At 39.0% G+C, this 12,717-nt stretch overlaps 3 protein-coding genes across 4 annotated transcripts; 2 read left to right on the top strand and 1 right to left on the bottom strand.

Annotated features, from left to right (window-relative positions):
- Positions 1-307: 307 nt before the first annotated feature.
- On the top strand, positions 308-5,304 carry LOC147059156 (transmembrane 6 superfamily member 1-like). Its single transcript, XM_085907399.1, has 10 exons — positions 308-955; positions 1,024-1,127; positions 1,612-1,709; positions 1,802-1,905; positions 1,970-2,052; positions 2,436-2,554; positions 2,795-2,899; positions 2,958-3,050; positions 3,387-3,506; positions 4,427-5,304. The coding sequence occupies exons 1-10, from the start codon at positions 864-866 to the stop codon at positions 4,616-4,618; spliced, it is 1,110 nt and encodes a 369-aa protein (XP_085763525.1). The 5' UTR covers positions 308-863; the 3' UTR covers positions 4,619-5,304.
- LOC147059154 (AP-1 complex subunit sigma-2) lies at positions 2,744-12,663 on the bottom strand. Of its 2 annotated transcripts, XR_015065631.1 has the most exons (7): positions 12,500-12,663; positions 11,627-11,805; positions 11,418-11,526; positions 11,201-11,338; positions 10,952-11,079; positions 6,669-6,752; positions 2,744-2,896 (listed from the first exon to the last, which is right to left on the bottom strand). XR_015065631.1 is itself a non-coding variant. In XM_085907400.1 (5 exons), exons 2-5 carry the CDS (start codon positions 11,803-11,805, stop codon positions 11,032-11,034), a joined length of 474 nt encoding a protein of 157 aa, XP_085763526.1. In that variant the 5' UTR covers positions 12,500-12,663; the 3' UTR covers positions 9,189-11,031. The 2 variants fall into 2 exon arrangements, 1 of the variants encoding a protein (XP_085763526.1); XM_085907400.1 differs by lacking the exons at positions 2,744-2,896; positions 6,669-6,752 and having other exon boundaries at positions 9,189-11,079.
- zrsr2 (zinc finger (CCCH type), RNA-binding motif and serine/arginine rich 2) lies at positions 5,513-10,236 on the top strand. The gene is made up of 11 exons (XM_085907398.1): positions 5,513-5,758; positions 6,291-6,370; positions 6,445-6,529; positions 6,673-6,781; positions 7,049-7,135; positions 7,633-7,671; positions 7,809-7,939; positions 8,051-8,264; positions 8,460-8,515; positions 8,605-8,714; positions 9,063-10,236. Exons 1-11 carry the CDS (start codon positions 5,715-5,717, stop codon positions 9,860-9,862), a joined length of 1,755 nt encoding a protein of 584 aa, XP_085763524.1. The 5' UTR covers positions 5,513-5,714; the 3' UTR covers positions 9,863-10,236.
- Positions 12,664-12,717: the final 54 nt, after the last annotated feature.

Raw genomic sequence — 12,717 nt, 5'->3', positions numbered from 1 at the left:
AGTACACACTTGACAAAAGCATTCAAATTATTTGAATATGACTTTTTTATACTTACACAACATCTGTTAAATGTTACACAAGGGAAATAATTGAAAATAATAATAATTCCGAGTTAGATTTTTATGCTGACACTAAAATTAGCTTGCTGATTAAAAAAAATATACAAGCTTTTTTTTGTAGCACGTCAAGCGTTTTATTTTTTCCCACAGCTTACTGCATAAGCAAAATCCAGTATGCTACAGACTTGCCAGTTTATTACAATTGAACTTTTCATACTTTATTTATTTATTTATTTATTTGCCTCACTCACTCACTCACTCACTCACTCACTCACTCACTCACTCACTCACTCACTCACTCACTCACTCACTCACTCACTCACTCACTCACTCACTCACTCACTCACTCACTCACTCACTCACTCACTCACTCACTCACTCAATAACACGTCTCCTGGCTACCACTTAACTCTGAAAATGTTAAAGTTTTGGAATGAACTCTCAGTAATTTAACCCTGAAATTTTAACATTTCAATTCTCGCTGTGTAATTTCATTTGTGTAGTGGCACGTTTGATGGCCACATTTGACGCCCTACATTTTGATGACCCGCACACACAAGGATATGAATCCACTGCTCGGCAGCAGTGCCTTCACTGTGGCCAATAATAACTGAACAAAAGTGGGTGTGGATATGGGTGTGAAAGATTTATAGAGCTACCCACTGAATGCCTGCTCAACCATTACAACTCGAGTCAGTCCAGCATTGGAAACAACTGTGCAGCTTTGCCATTTATTCATAATGTTCAAATCAATATTATCGCCACCCACAGAATAAACATATGGATCTGGCACACGGTCAGCAATGAGTGCTTCTGCGGGGACTGGAGTGTTTGTGCTCTCTTTGATGTCTATTCCCATCTGCTACTTGTTCAACTCTCTCGTCTACAACAACAGGTGAGTGTCTGAGTTAGGACTTCTGGGATGTTTTGATATTGTTTATTTCCCACTTGTTTTTCTTATAGCGCTGAAGCCTTCTTCTTTGCTGGATGTGCAACATTCATCTTTCTGATCATATCTACTCGTTTTATACTCAAGAGGAAAGCTCCTTTAGACTCTCTTTTCTATGGTAAGTATACTTGGGTTAGAAGTAGGGACATTTTTTTTTTTTGTCCCAGATGGGGAATTTCAACCATGAACAAAATACAAAAATGTTTACTTGTTGTGTCGTATATATAGTAGTCATGACGCAAAACCATAGCTGTCGTAATACTGATTGCTATATTTTGTTTAGAATAATAAATATGTAACTCTTGAGCTCATGCTCAAACGTAGATGCATTGAGAAAGTTGTTGCATTTTGTTCAAGATGAGCAAGGAAAAAAAGATGTGGGCTAATAGTTGGTTCTTTATTTGCAAGATCTTGAGTTGTTTTACGCCAGTCAGTACAGATCAGAAGGTTTTATACTATCTGCAAGCAGGAATACGGAAGAGAAGAAAAGGGAGGGGAAAAGAAGGAAAAACATGAATGACCAATGAAATGTTTTTGTTGCATTTAAACTTTAAAAATGTGCATTTATGTGCTGCTAAAAATGAATGTATGCATCTATTCAGTGTATGCAGTCCATGCGTTCTTCAGTGTGGTGAGCTTAATCATCGGACTGGAACAGGACAACATCATTGATGGATTTGTGACTTTTTACCTGAAAGAGGCAAGCTTGATGTTCCCCTTGTAATGTTGAGTCCATGTTGTCTCTGTCTTTTACTTATAACCCCCCCCCCCCTCCCCTCTCTGCTTTTCCAGGCAGATCCGCACATTAATACAGCACATGGCCACATGATGTCGTATTGGGATGGCTGCGTGCATTATCTCATGTATCTGCTCATGATTGCTGCAATTACTTGGGGGTGAGTGCTGGAGTATCCACATGCATTTCCATGCCATCCAGTATCTAAAATGTGTTGTTTTCAGGGACAACTTCAGAGCTATTGGACTCTACTGGGTTGGGTCTTTTGGTATGCGTTCCATTATCTACCTTCTTGGGAATGCTGTTGGTAAGTACAGTCAAAATTATGAAAGACACACAAATGAATATATCAAATATATTTGATCAAATATATTTGATTTGCCTAACATGTCAACAATCAGAATATCAATTTAAGAAGGAAAAATGCCAATAAAAGTTGCGTTTCTTTTTGTTTCTTCTTTGGTTATCCAGGTCATGTGACCTGCAAAGGTTGAATTTTTTTGTTTTTTTGTTTTGTTCTTTTCTCGTTTTCCGAAAACATTTCAAAATGTCGGAGGCAACTGTTAGGCTCTTTATGTTGTGCTTTGTCCATAACTTTGATATTTCTACCTGCTCACTTATTTGTGCATCAATAATGGTTAATTTTGGTTTATATGAAGTCTGATTCTTTAGTAATTCTCTCTTTTCCAGGAAAATATGAAACTGAAATGGGTCCTTTCTTCTTCCTTCACTTGCTGTACATCTTAGTGTCTGTTTGGGCTTGTTTTCGCATCTTTAGCCATCCTTCTGCACAAATTGTTGAGTTGACAGTAAGTTAGATGTATATTTTTCATTATTATATATTATAATGTACATAGCAGTTCCAGAGCTAGAAAGCTAGTTTCGACAATTCGAAGCTACATCGTTGTGAACCAATAAAAAGAATGCATCTACAAACTGTTTTTTTTTTTAATCGCGTCACAGTTGATGTTATGTATATATTTCAATCAATCAGACTTAAATTAAGTCGCCTGTGACATGCATGTTATAAATATCATTTTCTCCACCAGAACATCCAGGAAACTCAGAGGATGACATTATTCCAGAGACCTTTGGACTTATGTTTTGTGATCTGCCTCATCCCAGCTATAAGCTTCTGTGTCTTCAGAGGTCTGGTAAGAAACACAAACACACAAGGATTCTCTCGATGAGTCTAACTTTAGGTTGCTTTAGGTTGCCCTGGACTGCTCCAACACATTATGCCAACACTATGTACAACATTACGAGCCATATGTGAAAGACCCCTCGGCCTACGCTAAAATACACGTAAGCGTCCATGAGTTGTGAATACATGGTGTCCCAAAAGCACTTGAGCACCAATTTGAGGAACGCTATTCGTACCAAGATTTCAAAACTATGGTGCGGAAGGTCTGCTACTACTATCAATGACCAAACTCTTAAAGCGGACTATCGCTCAAAGCCGCAAAGCCTAAGCTCTCAAATGCTAATGGATTCACGTCTTTCCAAATGATACCAGAATCAAAACAGAAAAAAAAGTGTATTGCAGGTTTTGGGACAACATGTAAGAATACGCTAACTTCTCACCCTCGTACTCGAATTCTTTGAATTCCAGAAGCGGTAAATCTTCTAATTTTTTGTCAGATGCTGGTAAGCATGCTGTACTCGTGCCCATACTACATCATGACTCTCTACAGCTTGTTGGTTCCAGGATGTGAGTGGATGCTGGACTTGACTCTTGTACATTCAGGTGCAATAGCACAAGTAGGTACTAATTTTTTGTTTTACACAACATCAATAAATATAATTTTTTTTCCAGCATGGTGAGGCCATGAAATCTTGCGACCTTGCAATGCATTCAATAATGAACCAATACGATGGTTACCAAAATGTAGACAGCCAGATCACTGAAGAAAAAAAATGCAATGATGTACATGCAACAGGATGCAATTAACCAGTTTTCAAAAAATGCTGCACTGCATTCATTTCTCATACAAACTACACTGCTCCTACTGCTACACAATGTAATGGTCAAACTCAGACTTACAATTAGAAGTACACGGTGTGAATATGTTGCCAAATATGGAGATAAGGGATCTGGCCAAATAAGCTCTGTCATGGTTTACTTGAGGTATGTTTGCATGCATACCAAACAAAACAAAAAGTTGTGCCAAGCAAGAGGAGTGGACAGTGTAAACCAAAGAGAACAAAGCAGCTGCTGTGTTAGCGCTGCAACCTGACACGTCACTCACTCGCTGGATGAGGACGGAAGCTGACTTCAGACCAGGAGGAATCCTGGTATTGGTGGTATTCATCTAAATGTCAGCTGTTGAACAAAGATAAAAATAGGGCTGCTGGTGCCCTGACAACTATGGTTGCTAGGGGACATGTCCAGTGCTCCCCTCCCCCAAACAATAGAAACACTATACTCAGGAGAGGGTTAATTAATAATTTCTATCTTGATCATCACTTAAACACAAAATCTTAAACAATCTATGTGCAATTATGCGTTGCCTCGTTTTCATAGTCATAGCTCCTTGTTAAATAACGAAATCTCGGTCCTGACTTGGGAAGAATTTACAACATTAACCAGTGGCTCTGGAACTTTTTACATTTCGTAACCACCTCAGGTAAAATCTCTGATGACCCCCCCGTCTTTATTTCCTCCCTCCTTTTTCCACCAGGCCCAGTTCTCTCATATCGGCGCCTCCCTCCACACACGGACGCCATTGTCTTACAGAGTTCCCGTTGACAACCAAACTGTCTTTTTGCTGGTTAATATCCTGTATGCTGTGGTGCCTCAGGCCCTTTGCTACCGCTACACTACCAGGCCTGCCTTCTTCCTCAAGGGAATGCCACATAGGAAAAATGCTTGAGTGTACACTCTCTTACAGAAGGGCTGCTATTAACCAAGGTGTAGTAGCTAGTTGAGATAAATAAATGAGTGCTTTTTGATGTAAAATAAAATATGTAAAACATGTTTTGGAGCACGTACCATAGCAGTATATCCATCCATATCCGTATTGCCCTCACATAATTAGAAGTATTATATCTTTTCATGGGACAACACTAAATACTGAGTTTTTCTGAGGGGACAATTCATCTACACTGTTATACAGGCAATTACATTACAATGTAGCAATGTTGTTCAATGAAAAATATAATTACATATGGAGGAAAAAATGTGTACCATAGCAGTATATCCATCCATTAATCTGTATTTTTCTCACATAATTGGAAGTATTATATTATATCTTTTCATGGGACAACAATAATACTGAGTTTTTCTGAGAAGTCAATGCAGCTACACTGTTATACAGGCAATACACCGACTACATTACAATGTAACAATGTTGTCCAATGAAAAATATAATTACATATTGAGGAAAAAAATGTGAAGAGTTTGCTCAATTTTGTGAGATACAGTATTTCATTAATTCTGTGAGGGGAAATAAATGTTGTCTGTACATGTGTTTTTTTTTAACTGTAAAGCTTTCTTTCTTCTGTTTTGGAAAATCAGTAATAGTTTGGAAAGATACATGATAAAAAAAAATTCAAGAGTTCAAGGCATAATGAGTTTAAGCGTGTTTTTTGTGCTTAATATTTTATAGTTAATAAAATTAGTTCATATTTGATTTGTTTTTTGCAGCATTTTTTAAAAATATGAAGTGTACACACTATTTAAAACATTTATTAGACGACCACTCAGTATCAGGTTTATGCCACATAATTATTGAACCCGTTAGGCTCGTTTGTTGACATCGGAAGTAGTTCTTTCTCACCCCGGAAGTATTTTCAATGTTGCACTAACGCAGCTAATAATAAAAAAAGCGTCGATTCCGTGAAATCGCACAAACATTGCCCCACATTGGGAAACTTTACGTTTCGACTCAATATTTATACTTGATTTTTACAATTATTAAAGAATTCGGAGTCGTAGGCTCGTCGCTAACTAGCTAGTTAGCTGCTGTGATGGCGGCGCCTATTGCTCCATTGAACAGTGCTCCTGCTTTAAGGTGAGTGTGTTTCTGTAGCTTCTCGCTTGTCTTACAACGTAATGTTACCTGATTTGAAATCAGAACGAATATCCATTCTGAAATAGTCTTTTTCTTTTTATTCTTGCTGTTTTATATCGTTATGTTATGGAGCTGATTGGCGCTATCGATGAAAATCAAGACCTAGCGATTTACTGTTGGCATCGTGGCACCCAGAGACTATTTTGACCTAAGTTGAGGTCTAAATTTAGACAAAAGTTGTAATTTGCAGCCTTATGTGTTTTGTTGGTGCCATGGAACTGTTTGAACTTAGACAAACAAAGTCATTTAGGTATAAATTGTGATTTGCTGCTACCATCATAGCTTAATTTAGACAAAAGTAGTGCCTTACCAGAATCTTGTGTCATCCATAGATAACTGTGGGATGTCTATTAAAGTTTCCTTTAAAGAGATAATCTGTATAGTAAATGAAATTAAGCCCACACTTCTTTTGAGGAAATACCAAAAATGCGGCCATGTAGTTTAACTTTTTTTTCTCTTCCATTGAATTCAGTTACAAGCAACGAAAGGCTGCCTCGAGGAAAGAAAGAAGAAAGCGCAAACGACAAGCAATCGCCCGAACCAGAGAATGTGGTATGAAAACAACTTGTGTTGTTTGCGATATCCTGTAATGCCAAACGCTAAACTAAACTAATCTTCTGTTGTAGCGACACAAAGTGGAACCGTTGTTGATCCTTCAGAGGAAAAGGACGAAGTAGATGATGAGGATGCCAGTATGTTTGATGAGGAAAGGTGGGGGTGAACATTTAAGCATTGGGTTAAGCTTTTGTTGCTGTGGACAAATAAATTCAACACTAACGAAGTCAAAGAGAAGCTTTGACACAACGGTTGCTAAACTGAAACATGTATAAGTTGTGTTTTTTTTTTTTACCCAGGCAACGGCTCCATGAAGAGTGGCTTGAGAGAGAGCGGCTTGCACAGGAAGAATTTCGTCTGAGGTCTGAGAAGGAGGAAGCTGCAAGGAAACGAAGAGAGGATGATGAGGTAATGCAGTATTTCATCACATACGATTGATGAACAACTCCTTGATTATATGCTTTAAAATTTACATGCGGGAATTCTTTTATGCTATTTTGGGTCTGTACGGCGACCTTGAGTGCCTTGAAAGGTGCCTTAAAAATAAAATGCATTATTATCATTATTTGAGATTTACAGTAACATTTCTATCGTCATTAGCTAGATTTTGTTTAATGCTATTCAAACGTTTGTTTGGCATGTTGCGATGTTTACTTTCAACTGTTGTGTCCACAGCGGAAGATAAAGGAGGAATGGGAGGCACAGCAGAGGAGAGACGATGAAGAAAAAGAACAGAAGCAGCAGCAGAAGCGAGACAGAGAGGTGAAACGAGCCGTGGGAGGATAAAAGCGGAGACAAAAATATCCACTTCTACATCATCTTCAGAAATGATGATATCCATTCAAAAATGACATTCAACTTGTATTACAAGCAAGACTCCACTTTGTGTACGTGTAATGGTCATTTTGGATCTGTGGCTGTCAGAGAAGGACTGACGTGAAAATGTTGAATTTATTCTTGTCTTCTTGCTTTTTAAAATTCTTTCCTTGACAAAGTGGCACAAGCAGCGAGCATCCTTCTCCTTAACAAAGATACTGTTGCAAAAGTCCTTTACCTGCACCCCCAACTGTCACGGCGAGGACGTATCTTTTAACTTTGTGTGTTTTCTCCCCAAAAACCTTTTGAGTCATCAAAGTTGACTAAGTTTGTCAAAGCTGTTGTGATTATCTGCCCCAGTGAACGCGGTCTTAACAAGAAGGAAACAGATATGCTCCGCCTAATGCACATTTTCACCTGACATCTCTTTACACCATTTGTAGGAGGCTGTTCAGAAAATGTTGGATGAAGCAGAAAATCAGGTACTGTTCCTTGTCGTGCTGTTTTATGTCCCATTAATAGTACATTTAATAATCACTACCTCAAGTATGATCTCTTTTTTTTTTTTGTCTTCGCGTAATGGTATACAAATTTGACATGATGTTTTTGAATTTTGCAGCTAGCTAATGAAGGGCCGTGGATGAATCCCGAAGCACCGGTAACAGCGAAATCTGAAAATTATGGCACAGAGCGGGATGTCGCCAACTGCCCTTTCTTCCTCAAAACTGGATCGTGTCGATTTGGAGACAGGTACTGTGGCTTGGCTTTTTTTCCCCCCATGATTCCAGTAACCCTCATTTGTGTCACTTACTTTTATGAAGCAATTTCTTTTTTTTTTTTTTTCATTCCTCTTGATTTTAGATGTTCTCGGAAACACGTTTACCCATCGAGCAGCCCCACTCTGATGATCCGCGCTATGTTCATAACATACGGCATGGAACAGTCTCAACGGGACGACTACGACGGGGATGCTTCTCTGGAGCACAGTGAGGAAGAGCTGCACGAGTCCTTTGTAGAATTCTACCATGATGTTCTACCAGAGTTTAGGACGATTGGCAAGGTGGTCCAGTTTAAGGTAAATTGGGACGCGCCCTCAAATTTATTGGATAGTGGTTATCGATTTGAAAAGAAGATTCAGGTTCAGTGATCCTCCAATTCCCATCATTGCTTTGTAGAAGTAATTATTAATATAGGATAAACGGTAACTAGGGGTAATCATTATTACATCATGATGTTGAAACTAAAATTCTGCTGAAATCTTTGTTTTTAGGTCAGCTGCAACTATGAGCCACACTTGCGAGGGAACGTTTACGTCCAGTTTGAAACGTAATTATCACACAAGGGCTGAAAATAATCATGCATAATAAATGAGCTGGACTTTGAACAAATGTTTTCATGAATCATTTTCTGACTAGTGAGGAGCAGTGCAGAGAAGCCTATATCAAATTTAACGGAAGGTGGTACGCTGGCAAACAGCTTCACTGTGACATCTGTCCTGTAACACGGTGGAAGAATGCCATTTGTGGTGAGATGAAGTTGACTTTGCTTACACTTGCCATGCATATTTGTTTGAAATTCTCCCTCGGAAAAAGTTTCTAGACAAGAAGATAGTTCGCTGCTATGCACAATATGAATTTAAGAAGTAGAACCTGAAGTGAAATGTTTTACTTTCACTTTTAAATTTATAAATGCTCTGTCGTCAAACAAAAATAGATTTGACCAGAATATTTAATTGGAATATTTAATTGAAATATTTCCCAAATCCCCCATTTTATTGCCCCATTGAAATTTACTCGAACCTTTCTTAGAGTTTAAAAAGAAATCCACTTTGCAACCCTAGAGGTTGAGAAACCTTTGTTTTGTTTTCCCACAGGGCTGTTTGACAGAAAGAAGTGCCCCAAAGGGAAACATTGCAATTTCCTGCATGTATTTCGAAACCCTGGCAATGAATTCTGGGAGGCCGACAGGGACCTTCACATTTCACCAGATCGCAGCATCAAAGGCAGTCACTCGGAGAGATACTCGGAAAGACGAAGCGACAGATCGTGGAGGAGTTACCGGAGCAGAAGCCCACAGAGATCGGAAAGATCCTACGGCAGACGAGAAGATGACCGACGCAGTGAGAGGAGTCGGGATAGGAGAACGTCTTGGCACCAAGGAGACGACAGAAGACGCTCCTTTGGCTCAGCGCGTTATGACAAGGGTAGGGACAGGAACAGAAGTAAAAGCAGAAGCAGAGAGACGTCCAGGAGCAGAAGTCGAGACCGGAAAAGGAGTCGAGATAGAAATCGGAACAAAAGTAAAGAGAAAGACAGAAACGGAGATGTGGTAAAAGATGTCGAAAGAAACAAATCAAGTAGAGCAAAGAGCAAAGATCACAGCCCGGAGGCTGAAGATGAAAATCCAAGTGTTCTCGATGAGGACGACAAAACACGCCGGCACCACAAGCGCTCGAAAAAGAGCAAGAAGAAAAGCAAGAAGCACAAGAAGCGGAGCAGTTCACCTGAATCGATGAGGTCATCGCGAGAGTCAGAGGAAGAGACTGTGGACAAACACCTGACAAAAAGTCCAAGTGGAGAAAAAGCAGAACAACTTCAGAACAAAGATGACTTGAATGTATGTCCAAGCACTGAAATAGAAAAGGTTGATGAGCCCACACAAAGTTCTTCTTAGTGGCTTTTACAATTGAAACTTTCATCTGGTTAATTATGGAAAGATCTATCCTAGTTAAACTGCAAAGAAAAAGTCAACATTTCTTTCCGGTTTGAAGACATTTATTGTTAAATACTGTCGAATCTAAATGTCAATACGATGGCGAATACAAAATGGTTTCTTTCGCAGATATGAAAGAAATTTTGCATTCTGAATGAATGCTGAAGTTTTAGAATAAACACCATGTGGCTGCACTGTTTTTTTGTTTGTTTTTTTTACTTTTTGACTGGAACATGATATTACCAAATTTCTTTTGCTGCTGTGTATTGCAAAGTGTACATTTGATAGTGTGTGTTTCATTGGATTGAAATGAAAAATACTTTGCTTCAAACATCTCTCAATACCAGATTCCATTTTTGTATCGCATTAGGCTCCCTTAGACACCATTAAGAATGTAAAACACAGTTCTTTGGTCATATATATATATATATATATATATATATATATATATATATATATATGATATATATATATATATCAGTGCTTAAATGTAAACCATCAATGTAAGGAAAATAGAGCTATTTCTATTTGGGTCACATTACTTGACCTGAAGTGGGCACTGTCATTTCTCCAGGTTACAAAATAAAAATGCATTGAGGTTTACAAACAACACTCCACAGAAACAACACATTTTGAACTGAGTTCCATATGCTTTGCAACTCATGTTTGTATCGTAATTACATAACATTGACAGAGGCGCTTCTGCTTTCTGAAATTAGTTTGAAGTACCCCATGTACATGTTTGGAACCGTTCACAACAAAAATGAACCATCAACAACTAAATGAGCTGAATTATACTTGTACTTTTTTCAGATGCAGCAGAACAACAACATGAAGGCATGATTGGATTTTTGGATTGCATGAACACCAATTGATACTGAGGCTATGTTCTCGTTGCTACATTGGTCTCAAGGATTTTGCACATTAGACGACACTACAGAAAAGACATCATTGAAACCACACTTGGCACCACCACAGTCACGGGATGTTACAGGGGGAGCACAGTTCCGAGAAATACAGCACAGACGTGTTGATTACATTCATACATACCTACAATACACGAGTATAACACTGACGGTCAACGAGGAGAAAAGAAAGGTGTGGCAGCGTTTGTTCTGACACGCCAACTTTTATGTCAGCCCGATTTCTTCTAAGACACTCCGTGGAGCCTCCGCCTCCTGAAGACGGAGTAGAGATATCACATGAGCATCATTCTAATTCAAATGTAGTGCGCGTAAAAGGCGGGAGCAACAGTTTCGCTGCTGCTACAGTTACTTGACGGTGTGACGATGCGCGTACCTCCTGCAGCAGGTCTGCCTGCTCGATGGCTTTCAGAACATTCTTCTTGGAGGTTTCTTGGGCCTCTCCCCCCAGGAGGAATTCATCAAGGATGAAGTAGGCCTTCTCAAAGTTGAAGATTATATCCAACTCACACACCTGCGTGGACACAAGAAGCAAAGTAGGTGAGTTACTTCTCATGATAAACATTAGGTGTGACAGACAATAAGAAACTCACACTGCCAAAATACTTGTCCAATAACTCCACATATCTATGAATGATCTCCAGGGTGATCAACTCGTTGTCCTGATCCTCCACCGCACAGCAGAAATACAGGCTGGCATATCTACCACACACATATGGTGAGTGCAAAATGCCAAAACTTATATTGTTGGGAGTATTGAATGTCATGAGATTGCGTCAGTAGACATCATGGTGTGACTCACCTCTTGTAGACAATCTTCAGGTCCCTCCACTCCAAGAAACTGCACATTTTGGGCTTCCTGGCCAGGATGGTTTGAACCAAATCTCTGGAGATCTTCTTCCTCTCCTTGTCAGAGAGAGGAACGTACCATTTCTGGAGACGCAACTTTCCCTGGCGGCTGAATAGCAGCATGAACTGCATCTGACAGAGTCAAGTTGCACATTGAGTGACAAATGTTCATGACTCAGCCAAAATTACTCAGCAACATTGCTCAACATATTCAGTTTTACTAGACGTTCATTGATGTGTGCTCATATAACGAATTAATTTCTTAATACTCAAACTCTACCTATGTAGAAAGACATACACTTGTGAAACAAGTGACAAAACTAGAAGTACTGATTCAACTCCTTCACTCCATTAATACAGCGTTGAAAAGTACAAACTTTGACACGTTTTTCAGTGCAGCACAATACAGTGTGGAAAATGTTCAGCAAATTTCCATTGGAATGTATAATGCATAATTGCAAAATATTCTAAATTATAAATACATAGCGTAACTTGGGCCACGAGTTGCTTTCGTCACTATTCATCTAAAACATATTTCGTTCAAATATATTCAGGTTCCGACTATATGAGCCAACATTTTGTGCAAATTCCTAATTCATCCCCATCAATTTCCGTTATATCCATAGAAAGTTTCCAACTTTGATTGTCAGTTCATGCATAATTCATTCGTATGACAACAAACACCTGAAAGGCTTCAGTGAAAAGTTTCATTTAGACACATGTTCGATTCAACTGCTAAATCGATGGACAAGCAATTTCTCACTTCAATTTTCACGACGTTCATCAAGTTTTTAATCTATCGCACATAAGAAATGCATCGTTTTACCTTTGTTGTAGTCGTTTGGAGGATCGCAGAGATGTGTAAGATTACATAAAACACATTAAAAAAAAAGACAAACAAGGCTTTAGATACGTGTCAGACGAGCTAGCCAGCGTCTCATCCGGCTAGTTGTTAGCAATTGATGGTGAGGCAACAACCAGCTCGGATCAGCACTGATTGGACAGAAAAACTAACAGAGCAGCATTGTGATTGGCTGGGATGTA

This window comes from Syngnathus leptorhynchus, chromosome 3 (assembly GCF_054491065.1).
Source record: "Syngnathus leptorhynchus isolate UIUO chromosome 3, UIUO_Slep, whole genome shotgun sequence".
In the NCBI taxonomy this organism is placed as follows: Eukaryota; Metazoa; Chordata; class Actinopteri; order Syngnathiformes; family Syngnathidae; genus Syngnathus; species Syngnathus leptorhynchus.
The sequence above is the reverse complement of the archived record's forward strand: the minus strand, read 5'-3'. Positions and strand labels throughout refer to the sequence as shown.